Below are 21,904 nucleotides of genomic sequence, written 5' to 3'. Positions count from 1 at the left end.
ATAATATTCATAATACACATGCATGACTACATTGTTTCCCTAAACAAGTGCAAAATTCTAATCATTCTCATATACGGCATCACAGATTTCATTCTAATGTCCTTATATAGCGATACAAGCTTCATTCTAATCACATGGATTACAGCAAAACAACAGGATATATGAAAGTACAGATTATTCTCGAGTATAATTGCACCCATACAAATTTTAAGGGCACCGAGCGCTCTATCAGCCATATAGGTGACTAATTATGTGCTCCAGTCATGCATTGATGAGTGCCATCTTGTCATTACTGTGCAAGATTTAGGGACCAATTCACAAAAGCATTCAGGAGTTCAAGAAGTAGAACTACAGGAGTACTTTTTTATGTATAGAGGACGTGATCCTTTCTATTTTTAATAATTGTATATGAATGTTAAGACATCCCGTTTTGATGTTTGACATAAAGGAGTACAACTCCACTTACTCCAAATTGCCTTTGTGAATAGGCCTTTTAAAGACCGCCCCAAAACTATAGTGCGCAAATGTTGCTAGGGTATGCGATGCCACTCCGCTTCTTAGTTCTGGTTAGCAGTCAGAGCAGGAAAGCCACTACCATTTTTTTACAAGCTTGAAAAACAGCAGATCCGATGCTACATATCTGGAATTCAGTTGCTGCAGAAAGTTTTAGATTTGTTGTCCTTATAGACTAATAAAAATGTGTCAAGCCTAAGCAGAGATGTCAGTCTTTTCCTCATATTAAGACACATTTGTGGTGTTTGAACCCTGCTGCAAAGTACAGTATGCAGTCTGCTGGCCAGGTTATGATGATTGAAAGGTTGGCTTCCGAAGAACAAGTTTTTGCACAGTCAATAGTTCTGTAGTCAGTCATTTACAAATGCTGTTTGCATGTGCTGCTTGCACAAATGCTGTTTAGCACATTAAAGCCAGTTCTACTCCTACTGGCTTGGCCAATACTGGGGAGAAAAGGCAAAAAACAGAGAAATGTCATGTTTAGAGTGTAAATGTTGAAGACTTGGATGGGACAAACAGTGTGATGATTGCTTAGCTCTTTGTACATGTAAAATACTACCTCACGCATTCAAATGGAAGCATTTCCCAGAAGGTGGAATGATAGACCAAACAGCCAATGGTAGGAAGGGATAGAAATATATACTCTTCTGGGTGGAGCAAAAATAAGCTGATTCGAGGAATACATCTTGCAGACAGTTGCACTGTCACGCCATACCTAATAAACGGAGTACAGGTGGCTGTCGTATTTATAATTTGGACACCAATACTCCTGTCCTATTCATCCACCTAGGGCGGGTGTTGGGTAAGACCATTCAAGGCAGTTGCTTTGCCGCATCTCCACAAATGTCTACCACAGTCTGCCAAATTGCAATAAATGGCATAGAAAGATCTTTCTAGAGAAGTGAAGAGATTGCCCAAACAGCAAAATATGTTTGAATTGGACTCCACAAATCCTTGCATAGGAGCCACCCTCCATGCGGACCCAAAACTCCCTCCTAAAGTAGTGAATATGTACCTAGCATAAACCCACTCGAGGTAGCTGGTTTTACTGAACCAGAGTCAGAAAGCATAAAGTGGCTAGCGGACTCTTAGCAAAGACACAGGGAAATCTGCAAAACTATAATTGTATGCTTAAAAACCTATAATAACTAAAATACCAATAAATACATAAAATAGCTACTGGTTGAAAAATAGGACACACAGGAATATCAAGCTTAGCAGAAAATGTAACCAGTAGGCCACTCTATGATCTAAAGCGGGCTCGGCTCATTCGAGCCTCACAGGCATTTTTCCAGTGTTGCATGTGAGTAAACGGGGAAGCTTTGTAAGGTTCCTTCTTAGAGAATATGTGAGAGAGTATGCTTACCGTCTTCAAAGGCTACATATACTACTGGGAAACTCTCCCAGCCTCCTCATTACCCCACCTCAGCAAGAGCAGGTTCCAGGGCATACTGCCCTTCAAGAAGCTGAGGTTTGTATACAAAATGGTAGCCAGGTCCAAGAACGGTTAGAAATGGAAGACAGCCTTAACCTGGACAAACGGATGCTTGGCAAACGATGCCTTACCTCAGAAAAGCATACATGGAACCAGCAGGAGTGATCATCATTGGCTGTGTGCACTTGTAATGACTTGTGCAACAGTTTGGCACACCGTTACCACCCTATTCCCAGGCACTAAGCGGCATGCAGTTTTCTATGCAGCAATGCAAGATGATTGCTTAGCCAGTGACATTTGAATTAAGGCAATAGTGCTTATCATTCAGGGCCTTTTTACAAGATTCCTGGCCCACTAATTAGAGATGGAGATAATGTGGCCCAAGTTAAAGGTTCTGGTCGGTACCTCCACCCCTCAATTATCTGTTTTGAGTAGGTGGTAAGCCAGTGGCTGCTATGGGCAGCATCTCATGCGCTCGTATTCTATTGCATGGGGTTTGGTAAAGGATGGACTTAGTCTGTGTTCACTGATTCTACCCTTGGCCCCCGATGGCTTCACTGGGTGCATTTCCACACCTGGTTAATCTGTGTCTCGTGTTCCTACACATAATGTAGCTCTTTCATATGAAAGAGAGACCATGCTTGCAAACATCAATAGTAAAAATAGAATCTCTAGTGCAAAATTAGGCACATCAAAAAAGCTGTTAGATATTTGTTTCAAAAATATGTTAGAATCAGTTTAATACTAGCCATTTTGTAGCTTGTAATCTGTAGAAACTTGCAGAAACATTCTAACTTTTCTGTAATAACCTAAGGAGTACAAAAAACCTGCAGCCATAAATATCTCCCTTCTGCTAGTCACTAGAAAGAAGAAAGAAAAGCCATGTTTCGTTTTCGTTCTTTAAACAGCTGCTTTAATTCTACTCGGTGACCTGACCTGCCTTTTCCCTGGCTGCTGGCTCTGGCAGCAGGCACTGGGACACCAGAACTCAACTGCAATAAGTTGTTACAGTTGTGCGGCTGCGTCATTTTGTAATGAAGGCGGCTGGGTGAGTCACAAGTTGCCTATTGTTAAGAAATTAGAGAAGGGTTATTATACAGGTATTGCAGAATCCCTTGTATTACAAAAAAAATAAAGAATGAAAATAAGTGAATATGTGGAAATCTGAGTAAAAGGCAGAAGAAGGCAGTCTTAGAGCATGGCTGGTTATTGTAGTCAGACAATCTAGAAATCAGTGCTTAATTTGAGACGGTGGTTGTTGGTGGATGCCACCAGCACTCATTTTTCCTCACCTGAGATATACTGCGAGCAAAAGAAGGAAGAACACACAAACAGGAAGGAAGGCTAAAGACAGAAAAATGGTCACACAGGGAGAAAGTAGGAACCAGCAAGAGTAAGATGAAGGAGCATAAGTGTCTGGCAGTGGATTAAAGAGCCCTGAGGTAAATTCAAGACTATGCAGCCTTGGTACTCGCGTGCCGATTTTTAATAGAACAGCTGGAATAGGGCTTTTGGCACCGGCACTCTACTTTTTACAAATAAAGCACTGGTGGAATTCATTTCCAGTTCTTGTTAGCTTAGCTCTTAGTGCCAAGCCAAGCAGCTGCCTTGGATTTTCCCTTGAATTCCTCACCTGTAAGGCGCAAAAAGCCAACTGAAGTGTCATGAGGGGCTGGCCGTGTCGTCCCACCCAGTCTGTCTTTGACAGCCTTGTCACAGGGCCCCTGGAATTATGTAACAGGGGAGAACCAAATTATACGGCAGGGTTGCCTAAATTATTCTGTAAGAAAAGGCAAGTTGTGCTACAAAATGCGGCACACTGCGGGAAGACATTTCCCCACATAGTTCTCGGTTGAACATCCAAGTACAGCAATAAGCAACTGAAAAGTGACCAGTCAACCTTTGTAAAGTGCCTTCTTCTGTGCGGCAATTGTAATTGCATTTATATAACACTTACTACCCCTGATGAGGCGTGGAAACTCTTTTTCGGCGAGTAGCACGCTACTCCGGAACCCATAAAGGATTAGTGTTGAATTAGTGTTGTGAAATATCAAAGTAATTTGGAGTAGTGGATATGTTACTCAGGTATTTGGATTGAGAATGTAGCGCAGGGATAGAAGAGGGAAAAAGGTGTGTGTGTCTGTGTGTCTGTCTGTCTGTCTGTCTGTGTATATATATATATATATATATATATATATATATATATATATATATATAGCGCTTGTTACCCATGATGGGGTGTTGAAGCGCTTGTTTTGGCGATTAGCACGCTACTCCGGAACCCATAAAGGATTAGTGTTGTGAAATATCAAAGTAATTTGGAGTAGTGGATATGTTACTCAGGTATTTGGATTGAGAATGTAGCGCAGGGATAGAAGAGGGAAAAAGGTGTGTGTGTCTATATATATATATATAGCGCTTGTTACCCATGATGGGGTGTTGAAGCGCTTGTTTTGGCGATTAGCACGTTACTCTGGAACCCATAAAGGAATTTAAGTAACATTTGAACTGTTTGAGCTTGAAGCTTTTTTTTTACTCTGCATATTCTGCAGCAGATGATGGATTATGTGGCAAAAGCGGCAAAGCCATAATCATGCGGAAAATGTTGTAGCCGCAGAATCACATAATTCCAATAAACCCCCTGCCTTGTAATATGTTTACCTGTGGCAGTGATGTATTGGACAGCTCAGTGAATAGTGAATTGTGCTCTGTGGCCACGGCTAAATTGATAGCTCCATTCCTGACGTCATTCACAAGGTGAGCAGCACAATGCAGAGAGTTACCTGTATGTATACTCCTCAAAAGCACACCGTTTGTCTTGGGCCAGGTGTAGGTGAACTCCTTACCTCTCTGGGCCTGGCCCACTGTGGGCCTCCTAGACCCACTAGCTGAGCCACACCATTCTCCACCTTAGTTCAAAGTTTACCAATACATTGCCGGATTAAACCATGTGGAGACCTTTATGCAATCGAAACTTCGGGCCCCCTCGCAAATTATCTCCTATTACCCAATGCACCAGATTTTGTTGCAAACTGTGAGTTCCCAGAAGAAGAGGTTTTAAGAGACAAACTGTTATGTAAATCTGATGTCTCTGGTTTATGTACGTTAAGTTGCTAATGGGTACATTACATTAGTACAGTATCTTCTCTATAGAGTCTTTAATGTAAAGTTTTCGATTCTTTGTGTTGATTTATTTTCATCTATCTTTTGGAAACCATATTTAAGAAAGCTTGATTTGTAATTTTCTTTCACGATCAAATCAATATTATTTTTATCCATTGTTGCGGGGATGCTAAAAGGAGTGGGGCCCATAGGCCGGTGCCTACTTTGACTATTTGGTAATCCTAAACTCTACCAATAGGTACATTAAGTCTCTCCAGCAGTCAGCCATCTCCCCCATGGAGGTCTGCCATGTCAGTAGTCACAAATATTATTCACAGGATAAGAAGCAGCAAGATTGGCAGCCAGCACCCTGCAACGCTAATTATTCCTAATTTGTCTGTTAAGTTTCACAACAGGAATCTCTTTTATTACTTGACATGCAACATCTCAAAAAAGTCTGCTTTGTGTGGGGTGCATTTTCTGCTAACCAATCTGTATTTGTTTCCGTGGAAACCTTGGATGGGGCCGAGACTCTCTGTTTTAATTGGACCAGCTGGTAGCTGCTATTCCCTTTAGAAGCGTGTCCCGCCTATGTGCATTTTTCTCGCTAATTTGCGGTGGGTTTCAGGGCCTGTTCCACAAAGTCCATTTGTACTCGCTGTTAAAACGTCTACACTTGGGAGCCATGTGTTGGATGGCATGCTTTAATGTGCCTCATTTGCCAGTAACTTGTTAAAGTTTTTTTAAGAAAAAATGTCCCTTTTCTTTTTTAGAAGATCCTCTTTAAATTATAGTTTAATATTTTAATCTGAATTTTGCAATATTGATGTCTATTGCCCAAGTGCCAAAGTGCACTATTTTACTGGCCAACAAAATTGTGAGTCATGTTGGTAGAATGTCCAGACAATGAATTGCATGACACAATAGCATATTGGATAATTCCTAATACGCATTCCTTAAACAAAAAAGACAGCATAATTTTTAGGTCTTGCGCCTTGTGTTGCAGTGCACAGCACTGCTTGCCCAGTGCAAGACATTTAGTAGGTGAAAAACGGAGTTTCAGCAGTGACCTAGGAATCGCACACGCTCGTGTGTGTGCTTTTCCTTTTGTGCGACACGATTGGACTTTGCGTGCGTCTTTTTATAAAAGACTGCACGCAATTAGCCAAAGGCGGGCGCATTGCTCCGCCCATGGCCTATTGGGGTCTATTACGCGCACCAATGACCATGTGGTTTCAATTGTCGTGCCCAGACACGGGCGTGATAATTGGAAGCACATGCCTCGCTGTGGCGCACGCACCACTCGCGGGATTGTTTGTGTGACCGCCCCCTGCAAATGCCGTTTAGAGTGCAGACATCTTACTCACAGTGATAGCTGCCTCCATGGAGAGGAAAGTGGGGAGCTAGGGTCAATTTTAGGGGTGATGCGGATATCTCTTCCCATGGACGCTGTGGTTTATTCAAGGCCATCCGTCGCTTCCACCCCCCTGAATCTAGAGATGGCATGCCCTCCCTCCTCCACCAGCACAGAGGTTTCGTCTGCAGGCAGCTCATGGTATGCTGGGGTCTCTCCCAGGACATGAGATATCCTTAGCCTGCCCTGCCATTCATGGGTCACAGCGCATTTCTTTTAGCTTCTCTGCATCCCTGCTTAATGCCTAAGTGACATTGATATTCAGTAGTATGTCCGTAGTCGTTTTTTCTTTCTTCTACGGCTAAATCTCTACACTTTTTGTCAGCATTGGCACTTTCGTTAGTTCCTCTTCTAAGTGACATCTAAGCAGGGAAAGGGAGGGCAGGACTTCACAGAGTCATGCGAGTGACGAGGAGCGAACTGACGCTTCACACAGCAAGCAGCCTGGCATGTGACCAGGTACACCCGGGATAGGATACAGCCAACCATGTGATGGTGGGAGGTGTAGTTTCGTACAGGCAGGCAAGAGATGGGGGAGGCTGGGCTGTGTGTACCTCGATGCAAGATCCGACTAGTTTACCTTATTTCTACTATGGATAATTTGGAGACCCTCTGAGGACAGGATGAGAACCTGGAGCCGTCAGTCCCGGGTGACGCTGCCCGTGCGACACTGGGAGGATTACAAATGAAGGCCCCTGGAGGCCGGAGAACATGTAGAGCCCGAAGTGCCCACGTACACCAGGTGAGGCTTTCAACACCCCCCTCCCCCCTGCCCAATTTCTCGCGACCTCGGTGGGTGCAACAGATCGCACAGCCGGTGCCTTGTGCACTCTGCACGGGGGCATGCATATCGTGTTAACGAGGCAATGTTTGGCTCATGCACGTGAAGTGGTGTTGGTTTCACGCACAATGTGTTCGTGCTGCGGGGTGGTATGCAGTGAATAGACACTGGCTTCATGGGACGATGATGAATTGATGATGCGATGTTTGGTCCTTGTAAATTGGGTTAAAGAGGCGATGTTTTTTATATGTTAAGTGAATAAGATACTGCTTTGTTCATCGGTATCGTGTTATCGATGCAATATTTTTCAGGCATAATGTGTTAATGAAACGGTATGTTGTTGGTGCACATTGTATTAAAGATGAGCTGTTTTTTGTGATGCATGTGTTCTGCTCTCGAAAATGCCCATTCTTGTTGACAAAATTGCGCGTGGTTCTGTGACGAGGATCCTGTCTATGCTTTGGAGATGGTGCAAACATGTCTATGCAATAACTGTGCCGGCATCTCGTGCACATTCGTTGTTGTGGAGGAGAGGAAGTCTGCATCAGCCAGACTCTCGCACCTCCCCTCCCTGCACGCGCACCGGGGTAGGAGAGCATGGGTGGGCAGAGAGCAGGCAGAGCCGGGCAGTGGTGCTGAAGATTGCACGGGTGCAGTGACGCATCCAAGGGCAGGGAAGCACGGAGGGGCAGAGAGCAGGATAGTGGTGCTGAATCTTGCATGGGCTCGTGCTGCTGTGGCGCAAATGCGGACAGGAGAGCATGGGTGGGTACAGAGCAGGTAGAGGGGCTGAAGCTTGCACGAGCCCGTGCTGCTGTGACGCATCCCCGGGCAGGAGGTGGTCTCTTGTGGTGGGCAGAGAGCAAGCAGAGCCGGGCAGTGGTGCTGCTGTGACACATTCGCGGGCAGGAGAGCACGGTGAGCACAGAGCAGGCAGAGCTGGGCAGTGTTGCTGAAGCTTGAACACGCTCGTGCTGCATGACGCACCCATGAGCAGGAGAGCATGGATGGGCAGACAGCAGGCAGATCCAGGAGTGGTGCTGAAGCTTGCACGCGATTGTGCTGCTGTGACACATACAAAGGCAGGAGAGCACGCGTGGGCATAGAGCAGGCAGATCAGGGCAGTGTTGCTGAAGCTTGCACAGACTTGTGCTGCTGTGACGCATCCATAGACAGGGCAGGAGAGCAGGGCAGGCAGAGCCAGGCAGTGGTACTGAAGCTTGCACGGGCTGGTGATGCTGTGACGCATTTATGGGCAGGAGAGAATGGGTGGGCAGAGATCTGGTCAGTGGTGCTGAAGGTTGCACGGGCTCATGCTGCTCTGCCCGCCTGGTGGAAGCCCCTTGTCGCTGTGTATGACTGACGCCTCCTGCAGTTTGTGCGAGCCCCCGCGCCCCCCTCCTGTTTTAATGATGCATCTTTGACCGGCGTGCATCAACAGACCCCCCCCACCTGCTGCACTGGAGGCCGGGGAAGGGAGGTGACACTGTATCTTCGGCACGCGCTGCCCTTGTGTGCATCGATCTGTGCCCAAGTACATGGCTGCACTACAACAGCGGGTGTTCGTTCGCATTGATGGAGAAGAGGGTCTCACATGCCATCCATGAAGCCTCTGTTTTAGGTTGTGTGCCTGCGCATCTGTGTGCAGCTGCCCCAGTGCATCTTTGATGGCTGGTGACTGTCCTGCATACTCAGTGGGGATCTGGCCGAGGGCCTTCATTGGCACCGATGCCGGCTGCAGACGCTGTGCAGCGTGGCACAGAGACGTGTGTGCATAGGGGTGCAGTGACGTCACGAGGGTGCTTGGCAGGACACTGACAGCCTGTGTGTTTATTATCTGCTGCATTAGCAGACGCTGTGTGTGATGTGCACTGTGGTCGGAGGCCTGGCACGGGTGCTGTGGTGGGCGGTAGACATAACACCTTTAATGTGCGCCTGTGTACCCTTCTTGGCGCTGAACTGAGGGCACAAGACACCGTGCAGTGTGCAGTAGAGTCAGGTGACACCCCACTGTGCTGCTGGCCAGAGTGGGGCCTGCAGGAGGGAGAGGGCAATCGCCAACCTGACATCTTTGATTTGTGAGTGTGGGAGCGCTCATGTGTGGCGCATCCCATGTGCTCCTGTCCAGACAATGCATGATGTGAAGTAGGGTCAGGCATTGCGCGTCAAGGACGTTAGCGGGACGCCTGTGCGTGTGTTTGTATCCGGTCGCCTCCCCCGTGGCTTCATAGAGCGCCCAGACACCTCACAGTGTGTGACAGGCACTCCTGACCTGTTCACATAATAGTGGCGGGATGAGGGGTTGCTGCTGCAGAGCACGTCGGACTGTCCTTATGTTTGTTTGTTTGTGTGTGCGCGCACGCGTACACACTGCTCCGCACTGCCCGGGGGTAACAGACCAGTCCAGGAGGGGTCATCTCCCCAGGAGGGGTCACCTCAGGAGGACCAGGAACTCGCATGCCTTAGTCACAAACACCTCTTTACTGTCAGATGAACCTCACATAAACAGTCATTTGCAATGCAATAGGTCTTGCATTATTAAAGTTTGAGCTATTGGCATTGCTAAATAATGCAACACCAATAGCTCAAACTTTAATAATGCGAGACCTATTGCAGTGCAAATGCTTGTTTACATTGAAGTTGACGAGAACATTTTTTTGAGGGGAAAAGTGTGGGTTTGGGTTAGGGTAAATGTAGGCAGTAGGGTTTAGTGTCAGGATTACAGTTTTTGTGCAGGTTAGGCTTAGTTTAAGGGGTACTATGAGGGCCACGCAAACAACTCCGTTTAGCTACTAGGAAAAGAGCGACAATGGGGATCATTTGTGGGGGAAAAACAGGGTAAAGTTTGGAGAGGAACCCAAGTTCAACCTCTGCAAACGGAACGTTGCTATTTCCACAACGTCAGAATCTACTAATGAACACGCGCATTCGAAGGTAGCCCAGTGCACAGATGTACTGTAAACCTGAGCATGGTGCCCTTTGAGGCGTGGAAGCTTGTGCATAACCTTTGACTGAAGACCAGTACTCCATTGTAGAACAGATTAGGCACCAGGCCCAGGCAGACATGGAGGCAGCAGGAATCATGCAGCAGTCTGGCAACCCTTAAATTTCGCTGATTGTAGAAATAGTGCCAAACAGTACAAAGTTGCAATGATAGAAAATGGTTGCAGTAAAACTAGGCCGTGCACAATTTAATGCTGACTGTGAAGGAGCACGTATCGGATACACTAACCAGGTTTGTCTTGATCAAATATTTAACCTTCTGACTGTAGTCCCTTAAGTCCCAAACCCACCACTGGTGTATACTTCTAAAGCCCCCCCCAGGACCTCGGGAGAGGCACTTAGAGACAGGTGGTCAGCCTTATGACCCATTAAGTCAACTGCTTTGTCCTGGGTACAAGTGGGAGAGCAGGTTTAGCCTTCAGGGCTCTTCTGAAGTCACAGACAGCAGGTCTAGTTCTCTTCTGTTCGTCCACAGGTTCAGAAAGTGTTCTGAAGTGAGTGCCTAGAGATTATACATATATGCTTGGCATGAGCTATTGAGTGACAATGACTCCTGGGGATGCCCCAACCAATGTGATAAAGGTTACCCGAGCTAATCGTTCCCACTTTGGCCATTTTCAAGATAGCTGAAGCCTTCTGCCACTCAAAACTGGGGCTCTGAGGGCTGGATGTGCATGGGAAGTGTACTGTAGTAATCCTTGCGTCCTCCCACATGTAACACTAAAATTCAATATGTGACACTCCCTGTACCCACAAGCAAATAACAAAAAACTCTAGCTCCACGCTTAACGTCTATTGCTTCCATATAAAAAAAATCCCTCTATGATAAATACCACATTGCACTCAAAGTATAAAAAAAGCTATTTTTGTTTATTAATTTTATAATTCTTATACAAAATAGTTATCTTTTAAAAAAAATATATAATTATATATATATATATATATATATATATATATATATATATATATATATATATATATATATATGCAGGTTTTGTCCAAAGGATCGAGGACGCGCACAACAACAGGTAGCTGGGACAAGAGCTCTTTATTGACGCGTGCAGCTTGCCGGTAAATCCAGATTAGTTGCGATGCCTGACGCGTTTCGGGCCAACCTCGGCCCTTGTTCACAGGCTGTGACAGGAAACAAAGAAAGCTTCAGAATCTCCAACACCCCAGCATAAATTTCACTTTGGCGCCCTCGTTGAGCTCTCACAGGTGAGTCCGTTTTATACACTGCATGCTGGGATGTGTAGTCAAAAAGCGTCCTTGATTTCGTGTAGTTACAAAGAATTCATTTCAGGGGAAATTCTTCGTGCAAAACCCACCAGTGGGCTTCCAGATAGAGCGAGCAAGCTGCTTCCCTGTTGTTGCTGCAGCGGGGCAATGAACAGTTCGGTGCCCCTGCAGCTCCATTTCAAAATTTCATGTGGCGGCAGCGTACCTCACGGCGGGACAGCCGTAATAATGTAAGCAGGTTTTGTCCAAAGGATCGAGGACGCGCACAACAACAGGTAGCTGGGACAAGAGCTCTTTATTGACGCGTGCAGCTTGCCGGTTAATCCAGATTAGTTGCGATGCCTGACGCGTTTCGGGCGCGCCCACTTTACACAGTTAGTGCCGTGGATGGGCCATGTACGCACGATGCGCTTCGCGCACCGTGCGCACATGGAGGACATATTCAGCGCTTCGTTGTGAAAGGTAAGCTTTTAAATTTCTATATAATTATATCCCATGCACAAATGGTGCACGACGGGCACCATTTGCACACGGGGTGGGGAAGAGTGTGGATAATTATTTTTTTTTCATTTATTTTTACCGTACGCGTACGGTAAGCGTAATCGGCGATTTTTCGGCAAAAAAATAAAAATGATTTTTTGGCCTTGTGGGTACTTTGGGGACACATACATCAAAGGTAGGTGGTTAGGAGCTGTCTAACCAGTCCCTTTACATGTTTTTGGCCTTTGTTTATCCTCTCCCCGTCAGAGTGCGAGAGAGAAAATGGCGGACGCCGCTTCCTGGTTTCGAACGATTCGAATGTTTACTAAGATCTAACAGCCAATCAGAATCGCGCTCGCGCACGGCATTGTACGCGTACGGTAAGCTTACCGTAAGCGCACGGTAAGCGCACCGTAAGCTGGCTCAGATATATATATTGATTTAAATGCTATTTTCTCAGAAACTACTGAACAGATTTACACCGGACCTACAAAAGGCACTTCCTTGACCGGAGGACTACCTCTCTGCCAAATTTCAAGTAACTCTGTTCAGCCGTTCGGGCTGTAGCTGTGTCTAAAGGTCCTATGGAAAAATGCATGGGAAAAACGCGTTTTGGGACCCCCCTTTTATCTCAGCCCCCGCTTGACGAATCCCCCCGAGACTTTCAGGGTAGGAGCGGAGCGTAGCGCCCCACCTAATTTCGCGAGGATTCGTCGACCGGCGCCAAAGTTATTCCAAATAGAATGTTGCGGATTTCCTATGGAAACAGGGTCCTAACTATAACTATCTACTGGCGACCGCCAGTAGATAATATATATATATATATATATATATATACTGCGAGGTGGTGGCGGAAACACGTAGGATGTTTTTAGAAGAATAAAATTGCCAGAAAACTAACCTGATGAGTGCTGATTTTGCTTTCACGTGGAGGGAGAAAGCGTGTTTGTTACTAGTTTAACACTCACTTCAGCTGCTGTCTTAAAAGTTTTTGGGTAATCTGGCAAGTGGGGGGCTGAGAAAAAGATGCGTCTAAAAATGCGTTTTCCCCATGTTAATTTCCGTAGAAACTTTAGACGGGGCTACAGCCCGAACTGCTGAACGGAGTTACACCAAATTTGGCAGAAACGTAGCTGTTGGTCCAGAAAGCACCCTTTTAGGTCGAGCCTAGCGCAGCGCGCATGCGCTGCACTATGGGAGGCTTCTTGTGAGCACTCCAAACTTCCCCTAAACTTGTCCGTGTGATTTTGGTAACTCCCACAGATTTCATTGGCCATTGCGTGTGTCTTTCAAAAATGAAAGCACGCAATTGGTCAAAGGCGTGTGTTTGTCCCACCTTTTGTCTAAATGTTCACTCCCATAGCGTTTTGGTGTTGGGAGCGAGCAGCGGCACGCATTTTGGCATCTGTATTCTTCCCTTGAATCGTGTTACAATTACATCAAAAGAAAGAAATAGAAATCAAAGTGCTCGTCTATTTCTATACGTTTGATACAATTGTGGCGCCGGTGCCGAGATTGTAACATAGGTAATAAAAACAAAAGGAAGTGGTGGGCAGCCGCTTTCAGCTTGTAAATAAATAGGAAACAAGTAGCCACCACCTCAACTCGGTTTGGAAACCGGTGTATTTTACAGCGCATCACCAAAGAGAAAATTACTGGTACTCTTTGTCTAAACGTGCAGTGCTCCTGCCCCTTCGTAGCGCACATTTTAAATGCTTGCTCATTATTCAACAAATAGCATTTAGTTTATTGGGGTTACAGCAACCGACCGGTGAAATGTAGCATTTCGAAAATCATTGTCCCTCGTAAATCTTTTTTTCCCATAAAAAAGCGACAGGAAAATCTCCCTGACAACATTCGTGGCCCTGCTTGTGTGCAGAGTCTGAGGGAAATATCCCACTTCCACGCGGAAACCTAACCCATAACAAGATGATGATAATTATAAAGAATTGTGGAGGCAGATGGGAAAAAATTAAACACAAATTGCGTTTTAGATGGCGAGCCCTCGCTCCACATGCTCGGATGGTGCCCAGACAGTGGATGTCAGGAATTTATGGCTGTTGAGCCTGCCTCCGGGTGACAGACAGTATCTTTTGCCGGAGATGCAATTAGCTCTGACCAGTCAGTAATCGGGGTTACTCAGCTGATCGATTGGTCCCCGCACTTCCTGAGCTCTGGCTCCTTTCTGACTCTCTAAACTGGCCTCAGGCCCGAGGTTGGGAACTTTTAATTATCAGCAGCAGCTTACTCTGCTGATTGAACGGTCAACAGCTTCACAACCGAGGCTGCGCTGCCTGCATAATAATAGGAAACACTGCGCCCCCACAAGAGAGCAAACATGGGGCCTGCCAGGAACATGGATATGGAGAGTGCCCGATAAGGGGGCACTTAATTACTTGGCAGGGGCAACCTTTAAGGGTCCGTGTTGAGAAGAATGACATGTTGTTAACCCCCCGTGTTTATGTGTCGGTGTGTGAAGTGGCGCCCCCTAAATTGTATTCCGTAATTCCCTGTGACGCGAGAGCTCTGGCCCTCGATTAACTGGCATGGCTGGCAGAATACAGAGCATTCAGCTGTATGTATTGTACATAAGTGCTACTGCACCATGTTTTCTCACAGCATTATAGCAGAGAAGGAAAAACCGGTGGTGGTGAAGAGGACTCTGCACTCGATATACCTAAGTACGATGCAGTGAGACTTCCAGTTGCGGCTACTGCCATGATGAAGTGGCAGGGCAGCAGGAGCATCGGACGGGGAGCAAAGGGATTGAATTAAAGTAAAAACTAAACGTACCTGTTCCTGCGGCCGCTGCGCGCTTCGGTGCTCCTCCTTTCTGCTGCTCCCGAAAGTCCCTGGGACAACAGACTCCCCTTCCAATCCAGACGCGGGTCTAATACTACGAGAGCAGCGTGGGGATTGGCCTGAGTGGGCTACTTTTATACTCCGCACAGGGAGTCTGTGCCTTTCTCTAACCCAGCTGTAAAATTCATCCGGTTTAGAGAAACCTAAGTGTGCATGTGTGTTTGGCCAGCCAAACAGACATGCATGCTTAAAAGTGCGCAACACTCCTCCTCCCATTCACATGGCCCGGCCTGGCCCGGCCCCGCCTCTGCCTACACGCGCTAGCTCAGAGCCAGCAGCTGAAAATTAAAATAATAGTAAAATATAGTTTTATTTTTCAGCTGCTGTCTCTGAGCCAGTGGGGCAGTGCTCGCCGCCGCTGGACACTTTGTCTTGGGCAGAGGTTGTTTTATCAGAACACTATGTCATGTTTGACGGTAAGCATGTGAGGATATTAGTTTTAACTTAATAGTAAGTTTTACTTTTGGAATGGTCATCCTGCCCACCAGATGCAAGTAAAAGACCTTGGTTATATTATAAATATAGCTAGTTCTTTTGCAAGCCTCCACATTGGCTGTGCCACATATACCAAAAAGTTCTGATTGTATTGTGGACAGCAGCCGTCTCTTTTCCTTTTAATGAAAACACCTATTTATCTCATATTACGAAGGAATAATCGCCTCTCATTCCAAGGTAGAAACTACCTGGTGATCTAGTGAAACAGAAGTCAGGCACATATCTACAGAGTAAATCGAAACCACACTTCTTCTGCTGTGGCATAGGTTGGCAGTAAGCTAATTACATAGTAAAGGAACCCCTAAAAGCTGTTTGAAGATTTTGGAAAAACACCAACATCTGTTTTCTAGACCGCTGCTGAGGAATGATATCCAGGGGAAAAATCTTCAAGACTTGATGGGTGTAGTTTTTAGGTCTCGCTGAGCCCCAGCGCTTGCGCTGGCTCGAAGAGACATTTTGTATGTGGGATTTTCAAAGTGCTGCTGGCTGGCCTAACGCTTATGTGCACGCGCGCAGCCGGCCGCCAGCAGCACTTTGAAAACTCGTGTGCGTCATCGCGATCACTTTCGCTTTCAGAGCGATCGCGATGACGCACGCGCACACACAACCCCCGCTTCTCCCCCTCCCCCACCACATTTTGCGTCTCTGGCCGCTCGCGCGCAGTCAACGCTTGTTTATTTTATTGTTGCCGCGCACACAGAATATAGGTCTCATTCATAGAGAACTGCACTGCCAACAAATTTTGCATTGGCGAGTTCAATTCTGCATTAAATTTAGTAGAATGCACTCATAAAAAAGAGGCATTCCTGTGTAAGCACGCTATCTTTACAGCGCAGTGAAGCAAAAATGGCCGAACACACCTACAGCATTAGAATCTTTCACAGTTATGCCAAAGCAAACATCCATGACTCCCAATTCCCTCTATGACACCTATGTAAATTCTGCTCTTTACTCACATGTTCTAGAAACGAATACAATGTACATTGATTACCATGCGTTGTATAGCACCTGTTACATACCTGCGTTAACGTATGTTCCAGCACTCAACATGAGCCTATGCATAATATGAAGAAAGAACAAACAAATCTCCGATAAAAAAAACACTTATAAGTACAAGGTGTGCCTTCCGAAAATTAAGTCAACTGCCTACGCTGCTGTGCACAGAGGCGCAATGAAACAAGCCTAACTATACAACGAGAAATGACATCCTACACCAACTCAAGTGTCCATCCAGAATGTAAACGCATTGGAACTTTAGAAAATCTGGGGACTTGTTTCTTTGAATCAGCTAAAACAAAGCGCTTTCTAAACTCGTGTGGGTAGCAACACACTATGTAAGTACACTGCAATACTTGTTTAAATGTTATAAGCAGCACTAAGACATAGGCGGCGTTCTGACACTTCATAAAGCAATACAACAAAACGTCATCCAAACCACGGGACAAGCAAGAGCTCTATCTATGCATGCCACCACTACTGATTTGACATAGCATTATTTACACTTTTTTTCGGTTTACAGTTTTATTCGTTTTGTTGAAAGTTAAATAAGCAATTTAGCAAACAACTATGTCATCGGTTCCCCAATATTTCCATGTTTGCTGGTGCTCCATAAGCAGCAGTAGGTGTCTGCACCTACACTCTACCTCCTAGCACACCCTCTCCGAAACAGGCAAGCCTACAAAAGCTGACAAACGTGTACCCCAATTTTCAATCTACTCTACAGGCCCATTTCAAGAGTTAGACTTTTGCACTCCATCAGCATACTTGATCAGAGCCTTTAACAACTTCTGTAGTGGTCTTTCGTTAGAAGAGACCTGACTTTTTCCTGCATAATTAAAACGCCAACACGCATGCGATCCCCACCTGCACAGATGAAAACACTTCTTTTGAGTTCTGTCTGCTACAGGGTGCTCGTCTTCCCTCTATGTCTATACTAAGTGCCTGGTACTGAAGAGGAGAGCTTGGTCTCCTACAGTGGATGCGCCATCTACTGCCAGCTAGTATGCAACGCAGACAGGAACATATATTCGATAATAAATCCAAACAATCTTGCTCTGTATGTTCGTGAATATTTATATAGTTTTGAACCATGTTTTTTGCCAAAATCATTTTTATTGAGAAGTGGGTCGGCTAATTACCAAGGTCATACTTGTTACCGTAATGGCCATCTTGGACTGTAGTATGTTCGGTTTCGGACAACACAAGAGTGGCAGGAGCCAAAGTATTTATATTTAATAATGTCTTTTTTCAGAAAGTAACTGGCTGTTTGCTGGATTATTCACAGCTGCAATTGTTTGCTAAAATGTTAGCAAAGTTGAAACTGTACACTGGTCATTAAATGGAGCACTTCATGAATGACAGACGAAAGGATAAAATTTTACATCTTTAACCAATGTTATCTTAAAAAGGCCTTCTAAACTCGTTTTTGAAAAGAAGAGTGTAGTAAACGAAAATAAGCTTGCCGTTTTGGCTGTACTTTCAGTTTTATAGTTCTTGCCTGTTCCCTCCCGACCATTGTCCTTGTTCTAAAGTCACAGTAGCTCCTGGGGCGGGACAGTTCAGTATGGGGAAATGACGCCATAGTTCAAAGGTGATTGGTGGCAGAGCAAGCACATGTGTGTATCCGAGACGGCAACATGTCGGACCCCGAAAAAGAGGAGTTTAACAGTGATGATGAGTCTCCCGAGCAGGTCACTTTCCAACAGGGTCGGCAGGAGGCGGCGGAGAATATGAAGAAAGCGACACAAGCTTTGCAGAGATGATTGGCTGTTCTATTGTCTGGGGAATAGGTCCTTATCTTGGTCTCTTTAGTTTTCCTCGCTGAGAGCATGGCAAGTCCTTGTGGTTAGTGTGAAGCGTAGGTACTTTGCGAATTACTAGAAGCACTTTAGTCCGTGCCTCTATTATTCCATAGTTATTGTAATTGTTCACTGGGTGGTAGTAGCTTATAACACAAAGCATGGTTTTGTATGATTTCATATACATGCTCCCCTATATAGGAACGCCTGCCTCCCAATTTGCTGCAATTCGTCGCTTAGTTTTTTCAGTCTATACAACACATTAACAAGCATTGGCATAGCCAATAGGTCTCGCCTTTGGGACCGTATAAGTGTTTAGTTATCCAGCACAATATCCTTGGTGCAACAACATCAACTGTTGCGTGGCTAAACACTTATAAGGTCCCAAAAGCGAGACCTATTGGCTATGCCAATGCTTGTTTTTTTCCCCCTGTCATGGCTATCTATGTATCCATGAGCAGGAGGATTGAATTGCATGTGTCGCCACAGAGTAGACCGAAACCACACTTCTTCTGCTGTGGCATAGGTTGGCAGCGAGCTAATGACACAGAAAAGGAACCTCTAAAAGCTGTTTGAAGATTTTGGAAAAACCCCAACATCTGTTTTCTAGACCCCTGCTGAGGAATGATATCCAGGGGAAAAGTCTGAAATTCAAAGGAACTTGACCTAACGCATCAGAAACTCTGTCCTGTTGAGAAGCATCACATTTTTCATGTAGGCCAGTGTTCGGCAGTCTGGTGCTGTCCTTATAAGCCGTTGCAACGTAAAACAGCCAAAACAAATGAAATAGCAACACAAAAGATTGGAACATAGATTTTCACGATTCTTTGCCCTTTCCTCAGTGTTCACGGTCTATGACTTATTGACACAGCAACATGCTATAGACAACTATTTGTGACAATCTGGCTGCCGGATCCTCAGTTCAGTGTGATAGACCGCTATTTCAGTTTGAAAACTGACCAATGAGGCAAGGTTCTTCAGCAGAATAATTGACGCGAGGAGGAGATGTGTATACATAGAGCTCATCAGCATTAATTAATAAAGAGATCTGCGGGTCACAGATTTAATTCACTGTAAGGTGACGCGGTCTTTCGTCCTTCAAAAGTTGATTACAATTTGTGCAATTGAGTTGGGTGATCATGTGAGTTGGCACTGCACTTTAAACAGTCAATAGGATTAAGATTAGAGATTACGTTTTATTAATTGTGGACAAGAAATATTCCGTCTGACACATTTAGGTGGTGCAAAGAGTGGATGAACCTAAGTGGTCAAAGCACAGCTTAAGTAGGAGACCAATGGTCTCCAGGCGTTTGAACACATAGGGAAACTTCAAGACTTGATGGGTGTAGTTGTTTGGGTTTTTTCTTCTGTGATGGCTATCTATGTATCCATGAGCAGAAGGATTGACTTGCATGTGGGTGGTGAGAACTGAAAAAAATGTATACACTTTCCCCTAGTCTGGCTGGTAAACTGAAGTGATCTTCTTGTAACTTTCAGAGACCGATGTGGATGTGGATCCGGAGACCGGTGAGCGTTCCTTGGGATAAGCTGGGCGCTTGAAGGCCGTACTGATGATTGGATGCTGAAACGTGTTTCGCTCATGTTGTCCTCTGCACTTGCTTTGGACCATGCACTCTGCGAATGGAGCAGGAACAGTATTTTCCATGCAGAGGCCCAGCAAGGAGAGGCTTGGGGATTCAGTGGGCAGGGTTTCGTGAAAGTCCATTAACACTCTGGTTCTGCATTTCATTTGCATATTGCGTTAAAAGTCCACTAAGCGCAGGTCCCCCTATTCTCCGACTGCACTATCCCTCTGTGTGACCCACCATCATTCCTAATGTTGCTTCTCTGACTCTTTGATTTCTGACCCTTCAAAGAAAAGATCACCTTTCTATTCTGGCTGTTTTTTGTTTTTTCTAAAATCTTCACATGAACTTTTGCATCATTTGTTTTTAAATCTGAGGTTGGTCAACCTAGAAGAGGTTTCATATGAGGAAGGACAAAAGCAGGGAGATTGTGAAGACAGGACATCTGAAGCTCTCACACTAACCAAATAATGTAACCAGGCTGCAGAGCTAGCAGCACGTGTTGTGTTATTCTGTGAAATGGGCGCTAACACCAGGATACACATCACCGAAAGAGAGCTAATCTGATGGATTCTGTATCTTGGTGGGATTCAACTGCAGTAGTGTCCATTCCCGGCGTACTCTCCTTTAATGAAGTGAAGTGTCCAGCTTATGCCCCTCCTCTGTAATATTGCATCCATGTGTGGAGTACTCATGATGTTTACATATTTGGAGGTTCATCTAGTTTGTTGTGTCAAGTTCTGGGGACTCATCTGGAGTATTGTGTCGAACTGTGCAAGATTCTTCAGTATTTTGGCTGATTGTGGATGCCACACCTTCAGAAGGACAAACGGACGGCAACTGAATTGATACACCTAAAATAGAGTTTTGACGAGAGGCTCAGGAATATGAACACTGACTGTATGCACTGAAAAACAGAATTAAAAAAAAAGTGAGAAGATTATGACAAAACATTAGTAAAGGGTCTGGAAAGACAGGGGATCACCTGTGTTAGTGTTGATTAGTCTGGGTAAGACTGGAGCTTGTGGTGTAATAAATGTAAGCAATGGGAATCCTTGAGAGGAAAGATTGGATAGACAGCCCTGTACCTCACTAATACCGGAAAAGAGTGAGGACTCCACAGGGCAGGTTTAATCTGATGCAATACTTTCTTTTTATGTTGGACCAAAAAAAAAAAAATACACAGTGGGAGTTATTTTCAGAAAAAGCTGTAAATCTGTAAACTAACTAACTTAGCTATAGATTTAGGACTGTTCTGATTCTCAGTAGCTTTCCAGTTACATTTGGAAATCTGTGCAAGTTGTATGAAGAAAATAAAGAGTAAGTGCAAATGTCCTTTCTAACTATTTTTTCTCACAAAGGTTAATTTTTTTCTCTGTGTAGAGACCATCTACTCGTCTCCCCCAACAGTTTTCGGGGAGTTCCACTTCCATATCCTGATGCACTGTTTGCTTGGTCGGACGGGTTTGAAGAGGAGTTTCTGAATACATACAAATTCCAACCCTGGCAAGCCCACTCTCCTCTGACTTAAAGAGATTTTATCACAGGAACCTTCGTGCGAGTAAATCGACTCTACTATTTTTTACTAGTGTGAAAAAAAAATGTTTTGATTTACTTTTTGCGAATTTGAAATGGTACGAAATACTAAGCTATTGAAGAATTCCAAAGTCACTGGAACACACTTTCAGAGTTCTACAGTTTGATTGACATAAGTAAGAATGTAAGATTAAGACCACTGTATTGTACAGAATAAATCTTATTTTGTAGATTTGTATATTTCAATTTGATGCCTTTTATAATAACCAATTTTTTTGTAGGAAGAAGCAGACCTAATAGTAAGCTGCTTACATAATTAGGATACATTGCAAATCTACTGTAAATTGGGTAGGTTGAAGAAATTAATCTAAAAATGTATTACGGGGAAATTACATTTTTGTGTTGTGCTAATATGTTTTACAAAAATAAAATGTTCTTTACTATAAACATTTTACCTGCTGACAAATTCACCAGTCAGCAACGTATTACATTTTTTTCTGGTTATTTACTTTCTGAATTTTTTCTTTCAGAGACAGCTCTGTTTTGTGATTTAAGTTCCGATTAGAGACAGGGAAGAAACAGTAGAAAGGCAGCCTGCATACCTCTACCTCTATTCTGGGATGAGTGAGGGATTTTTGAACAGTGACCGCACGGAATTCT

At 44.8% G+C, this 21,904-nt stretch overlaps 1 protein-coding gene across 1 annotated transcript in view; it reads left to right on the top strand.

Annotated features, from left to right (window-relative positions):
- The window catches only part of LOC146772884 (uncharacterized), a 35,576-nt gene extending 13,885 nt beyond the window's left edge, over nt 1–21,691 (top strand). Inside the window, exons 3-4 of the mRNA XM_085639730.1 lie at nt 19,620–19,649; nt 21,092–21,691. Coding sequence (XP_085495856.1) covers nt 19,620–19,649; nt 21,092–21,192 — 131 coding nt within the window. The 3' untranslated portion in view covers nt 21,193–21,691. The remainder of the gene's footprint in view (nt 1–19,619; nt 19,650–21,091) is intronic.
- Nucleotides 21,692–21,904: the final 213 nt, after the last annotated feature.

The sequence above is a fragment of the Triturus cristatus genome, chromosome 12 (genome assembly GCF_964204655.1).
Source record: "Triturus cristatus chromosome 12, aTriCri1.1, whole genome shotgun sequence".
In the NCBI taxonomy this organism is placed as follows: Eukaryota; Metazoa; Chordata; class Amphibia; order Caudata; family Salamandridae; genus Triturus; species Triturus cristatus.
The sequence above is the reverse complement of the archived record's forward strand: the minus strand, read 5'-3'. Positions and strand labels throughout refer to the sequence as shown.